Consider the following 19,996-nt stretch of genomic DNA (forward strand, 5'->3'; position numbering starts at 1 on the left):
TGTGTTCAGCTTTAAAAAAAATGTTTAGGCCATGAAGGGGTTAATTAAGTGTTGGAGGGGGTGGGGTGTGTTATTGTGCATATTGTGTTTGGGATCCATTTAACAAATTTGACCAGTTGGGTTTGAGAGTGGTTGAGTGTCACCCACAGATTCCCCCCATAACAGTGTGTCACCCACAGATTCCCCCCATAACAGTGTGTCACCCACAGATTCCCCCCATAACAGTGTGTCACCCACAGATTCCCCCCCATAACAGTGTGTCACCCACAGATTCCCCCCCATAACAGTGTGTCACCCACAGATTCCCCCCCATAACAGTGTGTCACCCACAGATTCCCCCCATAACAGTGTGTCACCCACAGATTCCCCCCATAACAGTGTGTCACCCACAGATTCCCCCCATAACAGTGTGTCACCCACAGATTCCCCCCATAACAGTGTGTCACCCACAGATTCCCCCCATAACAGTGTGTCACCCACAGATTCCCCCCATAACAGTGTGTCACCCACAGATTCCCCCCATAACAGTGTGTCACCCACAGATTCCCCCCATAACAGTGTGTCACCCACAGATTCCCCCCATAACAGTGTGTCACCCACAGATTCCCCCCATAACAGTGTGTCACCCACAGATTCCCCCCATAACAGTGTGTCACCCACAGATTCCCCCATAACAGTGTGTCACCCACAGATTCCCCCCATAACAGTGTGTCACCCACAGATTCCCCCCATAACAGTGTGTCACCCACAGATTCCCCCCATAACAGTGTGTCACCCACAGATTCCCCCCATAACAGTGTGTCACCCACAGATTCCCCCCATAACAGTGTGTCACCCACAGATTCCCCCCATAACAGTGTGTCACCCACAGATTCCCCCCATAACAGTGTGTCACCCACAGATTCCCCCCATAACAGTGTGTCACCCACAGATTCCCCCCTATAACACTGTAACAGTAAACCTTGTGCTTTTAGGCCCCATGCACACGGCCTGGATCCCTTCCTGTGAGCTGGAGCGCACGGCATCACTGGTTGCTATGACGCCGTGCGCTCCCTGCTGCCGCTGCAATACAGTACTACACTGGTATGATCTATACCAGTGTATTACTGTACTGTGCCGGCAGCAGGGGGCGCACGGCGTCATAGCAACCAGTGACGCCGTGCGCTCCAGCTCACAGGAAGGGATCCAGGCCGCGGTTCCACGGCCCGCACACGGCCGTGAACAACGGCCGTGTGCATGGGGCCTTAAGGTGTGTTTTTCTTAAATGTGCCAGGGGAAGATTGCTGGGCAGATTAGAACAGGTAGTGTAGTTAGTGTTAGTGTAGGGTCCTGCTTAAAATAGTCTACCTTGTCGTGGTAGCAGGCTTTATATTATTTGGTCAAAAATGAATTCCTTACTGAAATAGCTGATTATCACTTTTTACTGTCTTTGTAGTTGTAAAAAAATAATGAAATTGGGGGTAGGTCCTTGGGGGTGGAGGGGAGGTGGAGTCAGGACGGATTCTAAATCGGCGGGGTAGGAGGGGGGGCCCAGGCCTTGAGCTGTGTAAGGGGCCCCAAAATTTCTGATGGCAGCCCTGTTGAAACCTGAAGTAAAACTGTATGTGGAGGCTGGAGGACCTGAGAGCTTCTATTGGCTGATAAGGGTCATGTGACCAAGCTTCTGTTGGCTAATGCATTTTTTGGGAGTATCTCGGGAACGGTACGTCCAAGAGAGCCTCCCAGACACCTGATGTACCTGTGTGCCAAATTTCGTGATTGTAAGTGTGACGGTGCGGATTCCTTTAGCGGACATACATACATATACACATATACTCAGCTTTATATATTAGATATTTTCCCGGACCACCCCTTTAAAGCAGTCAATTTTGAGATGACTGCAGGCATTCCCAGTAGTGAACTTCCTCCTCTGGTCTTTACAGGAGGAACTTACTACTGAGTAGTTGCAACACAATTTCGGGCATTGTAATTAAGGGCCTTGGAGCAGCATGAAGATACCTAAGGGACAGAAGAGAACATGCTGCTTAACACTGTTTTTGCTAAATAAGGGTCTTAGATTGAGAGAACATAAAGTATATTTAATTAATATTACTGAACTTTTCTAAATGCATACAACACAATGTGCTATTATTACTTGCTGTAGACCACAAGCTAGGAAAACTGTTGGATCCTTGGTGACCTTTTGATGCCCTTTCTTAAATATTCTAGTAATCATTTTGAATACCTGTGTGTATGATTACATACCAGGCACGGAGCCTTCCAATGCTGGATTCCAAGGTTTGAATATGACCAAAGACAACATCTGCATGGTGTTTGTATGTTCTCCATGTGTTTGCGTGGGTTTCCGACAGGTTCTGCTGTTTCCTTCCACACTCCAAAGACCTACTTTTAGGAATCTTATATTGTGATCTTTATTGGGGACAACGAGTGATGATGAGGTCTGTAAAGCTCTGCGGAATATGTCAGCACTATATAAGTGAGTAAAATAAAAATAAAAAAATAATTTTTTTTTTCTTAGTGACACAGCAGTGTTATTCTGACATGTCTGCTATGGATGTACATGTAAAGCCACGTGAGACCACAGAACAAGATGTATGCTTGAATGATATATTTGTAACTTCCTCACAAAAGTAAGCTCTTTTTAAATCTTACACTTATATATTTTATTTAATTCCAAATCTCTGATGTTTAAAGATCTCTTAATTTAGATAGTAGGACTTTAGTGGCAAATGTATTCTCATTGAGGGGGGAAAAAATGCACCGAGAAGGAGCTGTTGGAATCTAATTAAACTTTGTGTGAATGCAATGAGGATATATGTAAGTGATTACAACATTGGAGTGAAAAGAAAAGTCCATTGGGAAAAACTGTACATTTGACAGGAGTCTCTAGTATCCTGTTGGGCTGCCTGGATACACGTTGAGATACAACTGGGCATGGAGGCATACAGCTTCTGTATGGTATCCTGTGGTATATTTGCCCACAGATGTTGCAGCTAGGTCTGTGAATCCTGCACACTTATAGGTTGCTGAAGCTGGTATCCCAGTCCCATAAATGCTCAATAGGCGATAAATCTGGTGATCAGACAGGCCAAGGGCATGTTGCAATGCAATCTGGAGAAGACATTCCTGTGAACCCTTTGTGCGTGTGCGTGTGTGGGGGGTTCTGACATGAGAGGCAACACATGTGGCCCTAGGATGTCCTGCACATATCGCTAGGCTGTTAGACTCCCTCATATTGCTACTAGGGTTGATTGTCAAATGCAATGGCTCCACAGATGATATCACACCAGCAGTTGGGCAGTGTAGGATTGAAGCGGCCACCACAAGGCCTCCATACTTGAAAGTGAATGTTGTCTGATCCAAAACTGAACCTAGATTTGTTGTTAAAGACTATACGTTCCATTCCATAGAGGTCTAGGTTTCTCATTCACAACACCACTTAAAATAAAGGTGATGGTGCCTGGCTATTAATTGTAAGACATGTAATGGGTGCCATGACACACAATTTCCTTTTGCTATGGGTATGTAATGAAGCGGGTGTCGCTCATGTCTGGATGGTAGACAATGAAACTGTGGGAATTGCTCATGCTTACACTCTCTACTGGAGGTCTGTCTGTGCCGTCTGGACCCCTTGGCCTATTTATGTGTACCCTAATGTTTTCAACTCCTCCTAACAGTTAGGTCAGAATGGCTTAGATGGCGGGTAGTTTCTCTAAAAAAACAAACAAAAAAAAAACCCATCCTGCTTCTTTCAGTCCAATGATCTGCCAGGTGCATCATAGAGGCTTGTTTTGCAGTCAACAGTTTCTCCCCAAAAGTACACTGCCCAAAAGTAGCCTCTGAAAACCTTTTTATAGGACAGTGGGAGGAGCACTCATATTTACACCCTCTTGATACAGTTTTAAGTCAGACCACACTTGTAAACATTTACATATCTGTCTGAGTTAAATATATGCATGCAGAGTTTTGCAGCAATTTTAAATTTTTATCTGGTTTGGTTGTTTTTCATTTTTTATCAAAGGGTGCATAGATTTTATGATCCATTTTTTTTTTGTACCAGATAATTGTATGTGCCTTCAGATTATATTGTCCTTTTATAATACATATACCAGAAGTGTAGAACTGCGCTTTTACTGTAAGTAACCATGCACAGAGCAATAAGCATACATATTATACATATACGTCAGTGTATAGTTGGCCCATTTGCCCAACTATGGTTGACTTACTACTAGCTTGAATGTTCTATTTTTTCATACTGTACAATATTTAATTGTTTTTATTTGAAATATTACAGCAAAGAAGATATGGTGCATGAGCAGTCAGCTACAAATCCTGCACCTTTTGACCCTGAAAATGAAGGTCAACATGGGGATAAAAAAAAAGTTGAAGCGGACATTGCTCATTGTGACGGTATGACCGCGGCACCCTCCTCCTTCCACATATCTAGACACTCTGCTTTACAGTTTCCTGAAATTTGCTTTTTGTTGTATGGGGAGGGAGATATTTGTAGGGGTGGGCGGTATAGGCGATATGCAATATAAATTTGTGCCACGATATGGATTTTGTGCATATCGCCTATATCGCCGGAACCGCGATATCACGGAGTGGCAGTGCCGATCGGAGTCCCAGCAGTGTAATGCTGGGGCGCTGATCGGTTACGATGGCAGCCAGGAGTCACGCTACTGAAGTCCTGGCTGCCATGATATGTCAGTGAGCAGCATTATACTCACGTGCGCCGTGGCCGCCGGGCCATATCACTTCAGTAGCGTGACTCCTGGCTACCATGGTAACCGATCGGAGCTCCAGCATTACACTGCTGGGACTCCGATCGGAACTGCTGCTGCCACCAATGATGTGGGGAAGGGGGGGGGGGGGCCCTCCTGGATCCTGGCTCACTTGCAATAAATGAGTGTGTTGCTAGTAGGAGTAATTGAGGGACTTGGTAGCAATGAATGAGATCCAGACTTGGAATATAATTCAACTTGTCTTTACTGGAGGCAGCATTAATCCATATGAGATACAGCAATAGTCTTGGGTCCCAGCAGGTATTGGAAATGTATGGCAGGGATCACTATCTCTTCTGCCTCTATCATATGCCTGGAGAATATGGCAGGAATCTGTGTTCTGCTCTGGCTATCTTCTGCTATGTTGGGGATTGACTAGCTGATGAGGAATTTGGCTTCTCCTGGTCTCTGGATGGTACTCGCAGTTATGCTCACAGGGAATGGTTCGTCCTGGAGTTCTGGAGATGGCTGCTTGCTTGTCACCAGTTAAGGCTGAAGGGCTCAGACTGGGAATGAAGCTCTTTGGTCTCAATTGAGACAAGATCCTGGTTTGGGATCCCTATTTCTGGGAGCTCCTACTTGCACAGCCTTCCCCTTGCAGGGAGAGCTGGCACATACTAACTGAAACTTCCTTTCCTACCATGAGACAGGACATGGGCCAGCCCACTTCTACTTATAGAGGGGGAGCTAAACTGGAATAAACTATTCCAGTCTAGATATGCTAAACTGAACTAAGGCCTTGCTCAACATTGCTGCCACCTGCTGGTGTACATAGAAAACTACAACAATTACATGTAACAGGTTTAGAAAATGCACTTTTGTGAGAAATATCAAATAAAATCACATTAGAAGACAAGGCACATGTTACCAACAAATAGCGGAGAAAAAGAGTTTAATAACATAACTCTGGGATGTTACATATGCTGCAATGAAAAACAAAACAGAAAGCAGTTGCTGCCTTTTCTTTATAGTGCTTCCCAACAAGTAATATAAAAAGTGATCAAAAGGTAATTTATACCCCAAAATAGAACCAATGATAATGGCAACTCATCCCGCAAAAAAATAAACACTCACACATTTAGGCCTCATGCACATGGCCGTTGTTTTGGTCCGCATCCGAGCCACAGTTTTGGCGGCTCGGATGCGGACCCATTCACTTCAATGGGGTTGCAAAAGATGCTGACAGCACTCCGTGTGCTGTCCGCATCCGTTGCTCCGTTCCGTGGCCCCGCAAAAAAAAATATAGCATGTCTTATTCTTGTCCGCAAAAAATAGAATAGGCAGTTATATTAAAGGCTGTCCACACCGTTCCGCAAATTGCGGAACGCACACTGATGCCATCCGCATTTTGAGGACCGCAAAAAACTGAACGGTCGTGTGCATGTAGCCTTATTGAGAGGAAAAATAAAAAACTAATGGTCGTCAGAAAACAGCTGTGCTGGTACCCCAGAGGATGTTTAAAAGCATCATGCTTGCCTGTAAACCCATCTATCAAAATATGTGCTGCAAAAGCCAAAAAGTGTTTTTTCCCTTCGGAACCTTGTAGTGTACGAAACACATTTATGTTATTTCATTACCCAGTAGAACCCGCCTAATAATTTGAAGGGTGTGGTGTGTCTTAGATGGCATGACATTGGGCAGTTTTCATTTCCATAGTCGTAGTGGGGTCAAAGTGCTCACTACACGCCTTAATAAATACATTGAGGAGCACAGTTTGCAAATTGGGGTCACTTCTCAGGGGTTCCACTTATTATTTCACCCCCAAGCCTCTACAGCTGTCTTAGAGCAAGATGAGTAAGTTGCCACAATGGGCCTCAAATGTGCATGGTTCTCTCTTACTCCTGAGCCATGTTGTATGTATAGGCAAAAGATTATGGCCACATGTAGGATTTCATGTATGGCATTTTAGAGTCAAGTTTTAGCAAGTTTTTAAGTTCAACACTGAGGGATTTAAGTTCAGCTAATGTAGCATCTGTGGTTTATCTCGTAGCCATTCTCTTAAGTTGTAAAGTTAATAAATCAAATGCTTGTTTAGCTTTCTCTTTTCTTAAAGGAGTTTTCCAGGAATTTGATACTGATGGCCCCTATCCTTCTGGGAGCACCACTGCCTTCTCAAAGCTTACAAAGCACAGCTCTGCACATTGTATCACTTAAATGGGGCTGGGCTGCTCCTAGGCCATGTGACAGATGAACGTGTCATCACTCTGCATAGGAAAAGCAGAGAGAAGGCCGCTGAGCTCACAGGAGCATTGCTTTCTCAAGTAGCTGATCGGCGGGGGGTCCCGGGTGTCAGATACTGTTGACCTACCCTGAACATAGGTCATCCGCATCAAAATCCCAGAAACCCCTTTAACCACTTAAGGACCACAGGTTTATACCCCCCTAGTGACCAGGCCCTTTTTTACAAATCGGCACTCCACAACTTTAGCGGTTTATTGCTCGGTCATGCAACTTACCACCCAAATGAATTTTACCTCCTTTTCTTCTAACTAATAGAGCTTTCATTTGGTGGTATTTCATTGCTGCTGACATTTTTACTTTTTTTGTTATTAATCGAAATTTAACGATTTTTTTGCAAAAAAATGACATTTTTCACTTTCAGTTGTAAAATTTTGCAAAGAAAACAACATCCATATATCCATTTTTCACTAAATTTATTGTTCTACATGTCTTTGATAAAAAAAAAATGTTTGGGTAAAAAAAAAATGGTTTGGGTCAAAGTTATAGCGTTTACAAACTATGGTACAAAAATGTGAATTTCCGCTTTTTGAAGCAGCTCTGACTTTCTGAGCACCTGTCATGTTTCCTGAGGTTCTACAATGCCCAGACAGTAGAAAACCTCCACAAATGACCCCATTTCGGAAAGTAGACACCCTAAGTTATTCGCTGATGGGCATAGTGAGTTCATAAAATATTTTATTTTTTGTCACAAGTTAGCAGAAAATGATGAATTTTTTTTTAATTTTTTTTTTTCTTACTATGTCTCATATTCCACTAACTTGCGACAAAAAAAAAAAAATTCTAGGAACTCACCATGCCCCTCACGGAATACCTTGGGGTGTCCTATTTCCAAAATGGGGTCACTTGTGGGGTAGTTATACTGCCCTGGCAATTTAGGGGCCCAAATGTGTGACAAGTACTTTGCAATCAAAAGCTGTAAAAAATGACCGGTGAAATCCGAAAGGTGCACTTTGGAATGTGGGTCCCTTTGCCCACCTAGGCTGCAAAAAAGTGTCACACATCTGGTATCGCCGTACTCAGGAGAAGTTGGGGAATGTGTTTTGGGGTGTCATTTTACATATACCCATGCTGGGTGAGAGAAATATCTTGGCAAAAGACAACTTTTCCCATTTTTCTATACAAAGTTGGCATTTGACCAAGATATTTCTCTCACCCAGCATGGGTATATGTAAAATGACACCCCAAAACACATTCCCCAACTTCCCCTGAGTACGGCAATACCAGATGTGTGACACTTTTTTGCAGCCAAGGTGGGCAAAGGGGCACATATTCCAAAGTGCACCTTTCGGATTTCGCAGGCCATTTTTTACACATTTTGATTGCAAAGTACTTCTCACACATTTGGGCCCCTAAATTGCCAGGGCAGTATAACTACGCCACAAGTGACCCCATTTTGGAAAGAAGACACCCCAAGGTATTTCGTGAGGGGCACGGCGAGTTCCTAGAATTTTTTATTTTTTGTCACAAGTTAGCGGAAAATGATGATTTTTTTCTTTTTTTCTTTTTTTTCTTTCAAAGTCTCATATTCCACTAACTTGCGACAAAAAATAAAAAATTCTAGGAACTCGCCATGCCCCTCACAGAATACCTTGGGGTGTCTTCTTTCCAAAATGGGGTCACTTGTGGGGTAGTTATACTGCCCTGGCAATTTAGGGGCCCATATGTGTGAGAAGTACTTTGGAAACCAAAATCTGTAAAAAATGACCGGTGAAATCCGAAAGGTGCACTTTGGAATATGCGCCCCTTTGCCCACCTTGGCATCAAAAAAGTGTCACACATCTGGTATCGCCGTACTCAGGAGAAGTTGGGGAATGTGTTTTGGGGTGTCATTTTACATATACCCATGCTGGGTGAGAGAAATATCTTGGCAAAAGACAACTTTTCCCATTTGTTTTATACAAAGTTGGCATTTGACCAAGATATTTATCTCACCCAGCATGGGTATATGTAAAATGACACCCCAAAACACATTCCCCAACTTCTCCTGAGTACGGCGATACCACATGTGTGACACTTTTTTTTGCAGCCTAGATGCGCAAAGCGGCCCAAATTCCTTTTAGGAGGGCATTTTTAGACATTTGGATCCCAGACTTCTTCTGGCTCTTTAGGGCCCCTAAAAAGCCAGGGCAGTATAAATACCCCACATGTGACCCCACTTTGGAAAGAAGACACCCCAAGGTATTCAATGAGGGGCCTGGCGAGTTCATCGAAATTTTATTTTTGGGCATAATTTAGCAAAAAAAATTTTTTTGTTGTTTTTTTCTCACAAAGTGTCACTTTCCGCTAACTTAGGACAAAAATTTAAATCTTTCATGGACTCAATATGCCCCTCAGCAAATACCTTGGGGTGTCTTCTTTCCAAAATGGGGTCATTTGTGGGGTGTTTGTACTGCCCTGGCATTTGAGGGTCTCCGCAATCATTACATGTATGGCCAGCATTAGGAGTTTCTGCTACTCTCCTTATATTGAGCATACAGGTAATGAGATTTTTTTTTCCGTTCAGCCTCTGGGCTGAAAGAAAAAAATGAACGGCACAGATTTCTTCATTCGCATCGATCAATGTGGATGAAAAAATCTCTGCCCAAAAAAAAAAGAGGGGAAAGGCGTCTGCCAGGACATAGGAGCTCCGCCCAACATCCATACCCACTTAGCTCGTATGCCCTGGCAAACCAGATTTCTCCATTCGCATCAATCGATGTGGATGAATAAATCATTGCCGGGATTATTTTTTTTTTACATACAAAGTGTTTGCCAAAGCATAGGAACGCCGCCTCCTCCTCAGCTCGTATGCTTCGGCAAACGTATCTGTTACTGCAGAGTAGAAATCTCGTCTTGCAGCGCCGCATACACCGACTTGCGTGTAATCTGACAGCAGCGCAATGCTTCTGTCAGAATGCACATCAGTGCTGCAGCTGCTTGATCGCTTGGTCCACCTGGAAGGTAAAAAAACAAAAAAGAAAAAACCAGGCCGCAACGCAATAATTTTATTAACATTAACTTTAGAGAACATTAACTTTTCTAAACTTTTGAAACAGAACAATAACTTTTTTGCTTACCGGTGATTTTTTATTTTTTATTTATTTTATTTTTTTACCTTTTATTGGACAAACCTCTCCTTCCCCATGGGACAATGTGCAAAGCGCAAATCGCCCAAACATGTGGCGAAGTGCATTATGCACTTTGTCCCAGGTGAAAGGAGAGGTTTGTGGCAGCTCTGTGTGAAAGGGCCCTAAGACCCCTGTGTGCCTGTCCTGTGTACGCAATCCCTATGCTAATAGTGTACCTGAGTGTGGAACTTGCGGAAACACTCCCCTATGCATAGGGCAGGCTGGTCAGGACAGTCAGGACAAAAAAAGGTGGTGTCACGCCTTATTCCACCCCTGCTACAGACACGACATCTTTTTCTTGTGGAACGTTGAGTTGGGGTACCAGGATAGACAGACGGGAAGTGTCTGCCATGTAGCCGGCTCACTACATCAGGGCCTTGGGGCACGGACCCTCCTGGATACAGGATTTCCGAAATGATCTCTTCCTGGAATTTTAGGAAGGATCCTGTTCTCCCAGCCTTACTGTAGAGAACAAAACTATTGTACATCGCCAATTGGATCAAATAAACAGACACCTTCTTATACCAGCGTCTGGTTCTGCGGGAAACTAAATAGGGAGCCAACATCTGGTCATTGAAGTCCACCCCTCCCATGTGAAGGTTATAGTCGTGGACAGAGAGGGGTTTCACAATGACTCCAGTTGCCCGTTCAATTTGGACAGTCGTGTCTGCGTGAATGGTGGACAGAAGGTAAACATCCCTCTTGTCCCTCCACTTCACCGCGAGCAGTTCTTGGTCACACAAGGCAGCCCTCTCCCCCGTGCAAGTCGGGTACTAACGAGCCGTTGGGGGAAGCCCCGGCGACTAGGTCGCGCGGTACCACAGCATTGAATTCCGACTATATGTAAGTGCCAAAAGAGGGCCACGCTTGAGTAAAAATTGTCCACGTATAAGTGGTACCCCTTGTGGAATAAGGGTGACACCAAGTCCCAGACAATCTTGCCACTGCTCCCCAGGTAGTCAGGACATCCGACCGGCTCCAGTTTTGAGTCTTTTCCCTCATAGACCCTAAAACGATATGTATAGCCTGTGGCCCTTTCACAGAGCTTATACAGTTTGACCCCATACCGGGCGCGCTTGCTGGGGATGTACTGTTTTATGCCAAGGCGCCCGGTAAAATGTACTAGGGACTCGTCTATGCAGATGTTTTGATTAGGGGTATACGCATCTGCAAATCTGGATGACAAATGGTCTATGAGGGGCCGAATTTTGTGGAGCCGGTCATAAGCAGGGTGGCCTCTTGGATGACAGGTGCTATTGTCCGCGAAATGCATAAAGCACATGATGACCTCAAAACGTGCCCTAGACATTGCAGCAGAGAACATGGGCATGAAATGTATTGGGTCTTTAGACCAATATGACCGCAATACATTTTTTTTTTGTTAGACCCATGCTGAGGATAAGGCCCAAAAATAATTTAAACTCGGAAACAATGACTGGTTTCCACCGGAAAGGCTGGGCATAGTAGCTTTCCGGATTGGCGGTAATAAACTGTGTGGCGTAGCGGTTGGTTTCAGCCACAACTAGGTCATAGAGATCCGCGGTGAAGAACAGCTCAAAAAACTGAAGGGCCGATCCTAAATGAGCCGTCTCCACGCGAACTCCAGACTGGGCGGTGAAAGGGGGCAATACGGGTGCGGCGGAATCAGGGGATTGCCAATTAGGATTTGCCAGCACCTCTGGAAGACTAAGGGTTCTACGGGCCTGTGAACGCGGTGGCTGCGACGGGGGAGTTATTGCACGTGCCACCGTACCAGCTGGAACTGCCCTTCTGGTGCTCGCCACTTCACCAGGGACTACGGCAGTGCTGGTAGAAGGTCCAGGCTGTGCTGCGCTGCTGGTGTATGCCGCACCATAAACAAGATCAGCGCTAGCACCACTCTGCTGCAAATGAGGATCATCATGCAGGGTAGGCAGAACTCTTACATGGGATCGGGTACGTCTGGCCATAGCAGGGACCTCTACCTCGTCATCCTCACTAGCCGTTAGAGTGCCACTGCTGTCTACAGGTTCATATTCTGAACCACTGGATTCAGCGGATAAGGCGTCCCCATCGCTTTCATCCATCACGGTCAGAATCCTGTAGGCCTCTTCAGCGGAATACCCCTTGTTTGACATTTTGGGTTCACTAAATTTAGGGGGTATTCCTCTGAGACTACCCAGGAAAAAGAGCAAACCTGCTTAGTAAAAAGGAGTGCTTGCGAAGTAAAGCTGCGATCGCTAATAAAGATCCAAAAAGCTCAAAAGTGATCTTTTATAGCGGCGCAGCGATTTTACGGTTTTTGCAGTGATCAGAAAAAAAAAAATTCTGTCACTGCGGTGGGGCGGACTGAACGCAAGTGTGTGCACAAGATCAGGCCTGATCGGGCGAACACTGCGTTTTTTGTAGAACCTAAGGTGACCCTAATGTACTTATATAGATCTGATTGCGATCAGTATTGATCACTTACAGATACTATATAGTACTAGTGCTGATTAGCGACAGCGATGACGCTAATCAGCGACTAATCGGTGACTGCGGTGCGGTGCGGAGGGCGCTAACTACCTAACAAGTAGCTAACTACCTGGCGGTGATAAGGGACCCTAACAGGGGGGGTGATCAATGACAGGGGGGTGGATAAGGGGGTGATCAGGGTGTCTAATATGGGTGATCAGGAGCTAAATAAGGGGTTAAATAAATGACAGGGAAATATCAAATGTGTAGTGTAGTGTGGTGCTACTTACTGAGCTGCCTGTATCCTCTGGTGGTCGATCCAAGCAAAAGGGACCACCAGAGGACCAGGCAGGAGTTATATCAGACGCTATTTTCAAAATAGCGTCTGACATAACCATTTCATTGAACGATTCAAAAATCTACAGCCTGCCAGCCAATGATCGCGGCCGGCAGGCTGCAGATGAACTTGTGAACTGCGCAATCCTGTGAACGCGCGCTCCTGTGAGCGCGCGTTCACAGGAAATCTCGGCTCACGCGAGATGACGCCAATCGGCGTTAGTGTGACCTGGGAGCGCCGCAGCATTGACGCCTTTCGGCGTTAGTGTGACGGGAGGAGGTTAAGGAAAGAGCATAAGGAAATCAACTCTCCTCTAATAAAAGCTTTGTGAGCTTCCCTTAGGTTTTTCAAATTGGCCTGACCATTATCGCAGTGCGAGAAAAACTCAACGAGTTTGTGTTAGACGTTGGCACTAGCAGGTGACCTGAGAGCAAGTTAATTTAATCCCCAACAGAGAGCCCTATATAGTAAATCTGTTAAGTGAAGAAGAAGGCTAATAGGGGAGTAATCAGAAATTGCACGTGTGCCGATAGAGAGGTTAGAGCAGAGATGCCTGTAACAGTGGTTGCTGATCATCGATGTTCCCTTACCGCCCTGTCGCGGACTCCGTGATCAGCTGCCGGTATTTCCCCATTCACCGCCACAGCCCTAGACTCTGTCCTTGCAGGCAACCTCCTTCCTGAAATCCGCTCCACGGTTTCCTCGCAGCCCTGGGTACAACATGCTTTCCACCCTGTTCCCTGTAGCACTTCCTTAAGTGCCGACACGCGTTACTTCCAGTAATTTGTGGGGTTAGCACATGTGTCTTTTTTACTGACTAATCCTAGCCCTATTGCACCTATATAAGTGTTCCAGCCCCCTTCCCAGGTGCCTGAGCGTCAAAGTTCCTTGTATCCTGCAAAGGTTGCTGTTGTCTGTGCTGGTGGTCCTGTATACCTGATCCATGCTTGTGTTTCTGGACTCTAACTGTTTGATCCTTACCTGCTCTTGTGCCACCTGCCCTGACCCACTACTTGTTTGACTTTGCCACTGCCTCATCCATCAGCCCTACACTGTCGCCCCTGGTTAGGACTCTGCTTGCTGAGTATAACTGTACTTCTGGTACCTTGCACTGGTACCCCCTGGGCCGCCTGGACCAGCTGCCTTGTGTGCCAATCCTCCTCAAGAGGTAGCGACCTGGTGTTCCCCTGTTAAAGTCTATCCCCACTATCAGGTGTACTGTGAAAAACGAGAGGTTCACTTAGACAACGCCCTTAGAGGAGGTTGGTCACGTTGCTCAGGCCATGGACCCTGCTGGTCACAACAAGCCTGCTGTACATTTATTGTTTTAGGAGATGAGACATCAGAGGGAACGACAAGATGTCCTGATGCAGTTCATGCATAATGTCACTACTTGCCTTGATACCATCTCCCCTCTACCTACTGCAGGGTCTCCAGTCGCTGTTACCTCTGCAGTTCCTGTACCTGAGAGTCTAGAGTCGAGTGCCATGCTTCAGCTCTGCTTTGTCTACATTAGGGTTCCCTGTTTGTGAGTCAGTACACCATCCAGTTTCATACCCTGGCTACAGAACTTGCATGGAACAATGAGGCTCAACTGGCTGTGTTCATGGAGGGCATTTCTGACCGGATTAAGGATTAATTAGCTGGTCGCGACCGTCTGTCCACTCTGAACGATATGTGATTCAGGGAATGTTCTAAGGAGGTTGCACACACTAGAAGACCACCTTGGCTGGCTCCATCCTTACAGAGGCTGGTCCTTTCTCTAGTGTCCACCACATCTGAACAGCCCATGTAGAGCGCCTCTGATTGTCTGACCATGAACGTCCAGTTGTTTCCTGTCCCTCAGAAAGCAGGATCGTGGATCAGCATCTCGCACGGCCTTTCCTGGTTTGTAATCCCGGCTCTGCCGGAGGGCCGCTGCAGGAGGAGGGGTCGCGGGACTCCATGGGGCTTGTCCCTCCCTCCTCTTGGTATAAATCCATCTGGTGCTGGTTACCCCGGGCTTCCCATCCCGTGTCATGGTATGGACCGATCTGTGGGCATGAGGAAGCGCTCCTGGGCCTGGGAACGCTCCCGTGAGTCTCTCCGGATGCCGTGCTGACTTAGATTTCAGACGTCGGCTCGGCGAACGGGGGGGGAGCTCTGACGTCACTACGCCGAACCAGGAAGTATCATCAGAGTGCGGGCTGCCGGCGTTCTCGGTGAGTTGACTGTGCGCTCCTTCTTGAACAAGATGTCCCTGCAGGCTGGCTCCGAGTCCCCCAGAAAACCCACAGATAGTCCCAGGCCCTCAAGCCCGGTAAGGCCTCCTCCCTATGGCTTTTATTGTGGTTATTTCTTTAAAGGCACTTGGTGGTGATTGTTAGCTACCTCACACACTTCTCTTTAGGTGGCGGTTCCCAAAAAATAAATAAAAACATTTATTTTACAAATTTTCTCTGGATTGTGTCTCGGGGAGAGATATGTCAAAAAAGGAACCGTCCATCAAAAATAAATGTGCCATCTGCAGAAAGGCACTTGCTAGCTCCTATAAGAAGCTTCTGTGTCAAAAGTGTTGTGAAAAGGTGGTCTCTGAAGAATCCCCTAACCTGGTGTAAAATCTGAGAACCATGATTAAAGAGTAAGTCGGGGCTGCGGTAGAGGCAAAGTTATCTACCATCCCTTCTAGACCCTCTACATCGAGCGCCTCTGTTATGGAACAGGACTCGGACATCGATGAGGGAGAAATTACATCAGACTTAGACTCTTTGTTCAATTAAAGAGACCGATTCCTTGATCAAAACTATCCGAGCTACAATTAACTTAGAAGAACCAAAAGAACCACTTACGATTCAAGATCTAATGTTCACAGGCTTAGTAGAAAGGAAAAAACAAGTTTTTCCAGTCCACAGCAATATAAAAGCTTTAATTCATAACGAGTGAAAAGAACCTGACAGAAGACAGTCGGCATCAAAATTTTTTAAAAGGAAGTATCCTTTTTCAGGGGAGGATTCGGCCACATGGTACAAAACCCCTAGAGTAGACACCCCAGCTTTACCCTTTGAGGATGTGGGTTTACTCAAAGATCCAATGGACAAGAAATGCGAAAGTCTGCTTAAAAAAGCTTGGGAATCCTCCACGGCAGTATTGAGACCCGGAATCTCGGCAACCTACATGGCTAGGACTCTCGCCTTGTGGCTAGGTCAGTTGGAGGAGCACATCGAATCGAGCACTCCAAGAGAAGACATTTTAGCCTCAATCCCTATGCTTAAAATTATAAATGGACTGTAAGATCCGTGGTCAATCTGCTTCCAAAAGATTGTTACATGATAACATTAGACCTGGCGGATGCCTATTATCACATTCCAATCCGTAAAAGAGACCAGAAGTTCCTAAGGACAGCAGTATGGTTCCAGGTGTCTCTATGCCACTACCAATTCCAAGTTCTACCGTTTGGCCTCAACTCAGCACCAAGATTATTCACCAAAATCATGACTGAGGTAGCAAAAATTTTTCATCTAGCAGGAATTTCATTTGTTCCTTACCTAGACAACTTTTTAATCACAGCCCCGTCAGAGGGCCTTCTTCTGCAACACCTTCAGACAATCCTTATGACCCTGGCCGACCTCGGTTGGTTAATAAACCAACAGAAGTCTTGTCTTCTCCCCTCACAGAAAAGAATTTTTGGGGGAGTTCTGCTGGACTCATGCCTCATGACTTCCTTCCTACCGGAACAAAAGCAGCAGAGTCTTATTTCCAGCATCAGGCGTTTCCAACTACAAAAAGTTGCCTCCTTCAGGGATATCGTGATAATCTTGGGACTCATGACGTCAACAATCCCATCTGTAAAATGGACCAGCACCACTCAAGAACACTTCAAGCTTTTCTTCTAAAGAACTGGGACAAAAAGCAGACATCCCTAAACAAAAAAATAAGAATTTCATCTTGCCTGAAGAGAGCCTTATCCTGGTGGACAGACCAGTCAAATCTATCCCAGGGGGTGGAATGGAGACAAACAGACCAAGTAGTCATCACGACAGATGCCAGTCAGCAGGGCTGGGGAGCCCACATGTAGGGGAAGGTGACGCAGGGTCTTTGGAGTACAGAGCTACAACAAACATCATCAAACATGAGGGAACTAACCGCGGTCTGGAAAGCCATCAGAGTTTTCACCCTCTATCCATCAGAAAAATGTAAAAATCCTCTCAGACAATTCCACCACAGTAGCCTACCTGAACAAACTGGGAGGAACAAGAAGCCGCTCCCTGTCTTCTGTGACTGAGAGGATCCCAAATTGGGCAGAGAAAAATCTACTCTCTTTATCGTCAGTCCACGTAAGCGGAAAAGAAAATCAAGTGGCAGACTTCCTGAGCAGGGATCAACTAAAGCCAGGAGTACAGTGTTCATTTTAGGACATGGTCAGATATCATAGTCAAGTATCAGAATAATGCCAATGTGACACCTGACCCTGACACTGTAGTTTTATATGCTACATCACATAGATGAACAAAATTCACAAGCTTATATAAGGCAAGCTGGTAGCTCAGTGGTAATGCTGCTGCCCCATGTCCAGGCCTTCTGAGTTCAAAGCCCCTTTCAGCCTCTCAGAAATGTTTACATTTTATTATGCCCTAGATAAGAGGGAAATTTAAATGATGTGTGACGCTGACGTGTGATGCTGATATCTCACGTCCTTCACTTCTCAGTGTCACAAAAGATCTTAGTTTTACTGTGGTTTTGTATGCTACATCACATAGATGAACAAAATTCACAAGATTATACAAGGCAAGCTGGTAGCCCAGTCGTAATGTCATTGCCTTGTGTCCAGGCTTTCTGAGTTCAAATCCCCTTTCAGCCTCTAAAAATATTTTACATTTTATTATGCCCTAGATATGAAGCAAATTTAAATGATGTGTGACGCTGATGTGTGACGCTGATATCTCACGTTCTTCACTTCTCAGTGTCACAAAGGATCTTAGGTTTAATGTGTTTTTTGCTATACTACATCTCATAGATCAAAAAAATCACTAGCTTTGGTGTCTAAAGCTATAGCTCAGTGGTAAGACACTTGCTTTGCATGTAGTCTTCATGGGTTCAAAACCCCATTCAGGCTTTTATTAATATTTAAAATTTTATAGAGCTCTATATCAGAGACAAATTCAAGTGCTGTGTGATATAAGTAGTCCTTTTTTATTTTATTAGCACTATAGTAAAGGGGGCACTAATTTACTGTATCTTCATCTATTTCAAGTTGACATTTTTTTTTGTTTTGTTTTTTTGTTGTCTTGAAACAGTCACTGTACAATATAATAATGTATATTCTGGAGTAGCTGATGAGGAGACTTGCCAGATTCATTACCTCTTCACAGCAAACCGAAATATCTTGCTGTAAGTCTGCTCTCCTCCGCTACCTTACATGGCTTATACATTGATTCACCTCTCTCAAGTGTGTATGCAGTTCCATATTAGCTAGAATCACTGTATTTCTGGTATTTTTAAAAACTGTCTAATCATGCTGTTTTTACTGTATACACAGTTTTTACTGTATATACAGTGAAAAAAACACCCCTCTGGGCACCTTGGACCCTAATTAGCATACCATAAAAATCACTTTTATATCAAAACTACATAACAAAATAAAGTAAAAAGAAGACTCCTGGAAATAAGGTACTTTAGTCAACATAGCGATGGTGCCAGCTTAAAATGGTAAAAGCAGGTGACAGAATCCCTTTAAAGGGCTTCCCTTGAGTATGCTAGGTAGAGACTTCCAACTAGCAGTGAGCCCGGTGATGTCGTTGGCACAAATGGGAATTCTACAGTACTGCCCTAGGCTCTAAAACAGCCTAGGGCAGCGCTGAAGATCGCCCATTTGTGACAGTGACATCACTGGGCTCAATGCTAGTACGTCACCGGTAGTAAAGAATAAGCCCTTATCCTGCGCTATGCAGTGAAGTGCAAGGGGGAGCTCTGATGCTCCACTTATAGTATATGAGTGAATACAGGGGCCCAGAGCTGAATCCGGACAACTTTTTTACGTTGCAAAAAGTGATAGAGGAACTTTGGTCGAAAAGAGTGACAGTAGGTAGGCATGCTATATCTCCTAAGTGGTAAAAAAAGTGGCTTATATGATGCATAAAATGCCTATTATTGAAACTGAACAACAAATTAGAGGAAGCTATACAGTAAAAACAGCATGACTAGACAGTTTTTAAAAATACCAGAAATACAGTGATTCTAGCTAATATGGAACTGCATACACACTTGAGAGAGGCGAATCAATGTATAAGCCATGTAAGATAGTGGAGGAGAGCAGACTTACAGTAAGATAATTCGGTTTGCTGTGAAGAGGTAATGAATCTGGCAAGTCTCCTCATCAGCTACTCCAGAATATACATTATTATATTGTACAGTGACTGTTTCAAGACAACAAAAAAAACAAAACAAAAGAAACTGTCAACTTGAAATAGATGAAGATACAGTAAATTAGTGCCCCCTTTACTATAGTGCTAATAAAATAAAAAAGGACTACTTATATCACACAGCACTTGAATTTGTCTCTGATATAGAGCTCTATAAAATTTTAAATATTAATAAAAGCCTGAATGGGGTTTTGAACCCATGAAGACTACATGCAAAGCAAGTGTCTTACCACTGAGCTATAGCTTTAGACACCAAAGCTAGTGATTTTTTTGATCTATGAGATGTAGTATAGCAAAAAACACATTAAACCTAAGATCCTTTGTGACACTGAGAAGTGAAGGACGTGAGATATCAGCGTCACACGTCAGCGTCGCACATCATTTAAATTTGCTTCATATCTAGGGCATAATAAAATGTAAAATATTTTTAGAGGCTGAACAGGGATTTGAACTCAGAAAGCCTGGACACAAGGCAATGACATTACGACTGGGCTACCAGCTTGCCTTGTATAATCTTGTGAATTTTGTTCATCTATGTGATGTAGCATACAAAACCACAGTAAAACTAAGATCTTTTGTGACACTGAGAAGTGAAGGACGTGAGATATCAGCATCACACGTCAGCGTCACACATCATTTAAATTTTCCTCTTATCTAGGGCATAATAAAATGTAAACATTTCTGAAAGGGGCTTTG

The 19,996-nt window shown here is 44.6% G+C and overlaps 1 protein-coding gene across 3 annotated transcripts in view; it reads left to right on the top strand.

The window, feature by feature from the left end:
• ACSBG2 (acyl-CoA synthetase bubblegum family member 2) overlaps nt 1-19,996 on the top strand; it is a 162,333-nt gene that overhangs the window by 21,676 nt on the left and 120,661 nt on the right. For all 3 annotated transcript variants that reach the window (XM_044306010.1, XM_044306018.1, XM_044306027.1), the window contains exons 2-3: nt 2,519-2,630; nt 4,295-4,410. In XM_044306010.1, coding sequence (XP_044161945.1) covers nt 2,519-2,630; nt 4,295-4,410 — 228 coding nt within the window. The remainder of the gene's footprint in view (nt 1-2,518; nt 2,631-4,294; nt 4,411-19,996) is intronic.

The sequence above is a fragment of the Bufo gargarizans genome, chromosome 1, assembly GCF_014858855.1.
Source record: "Bufo gargarizans isolate SCDJY-AF-19 chromosome 1, ASM1485885v1, whole genome shotgun sequence".
Lineage (NCBI taxonomy): Eukaryota > Metazoa > Chordata > Amphibia > Anura > Bufonidae > Bufo > Bufo gargarizans.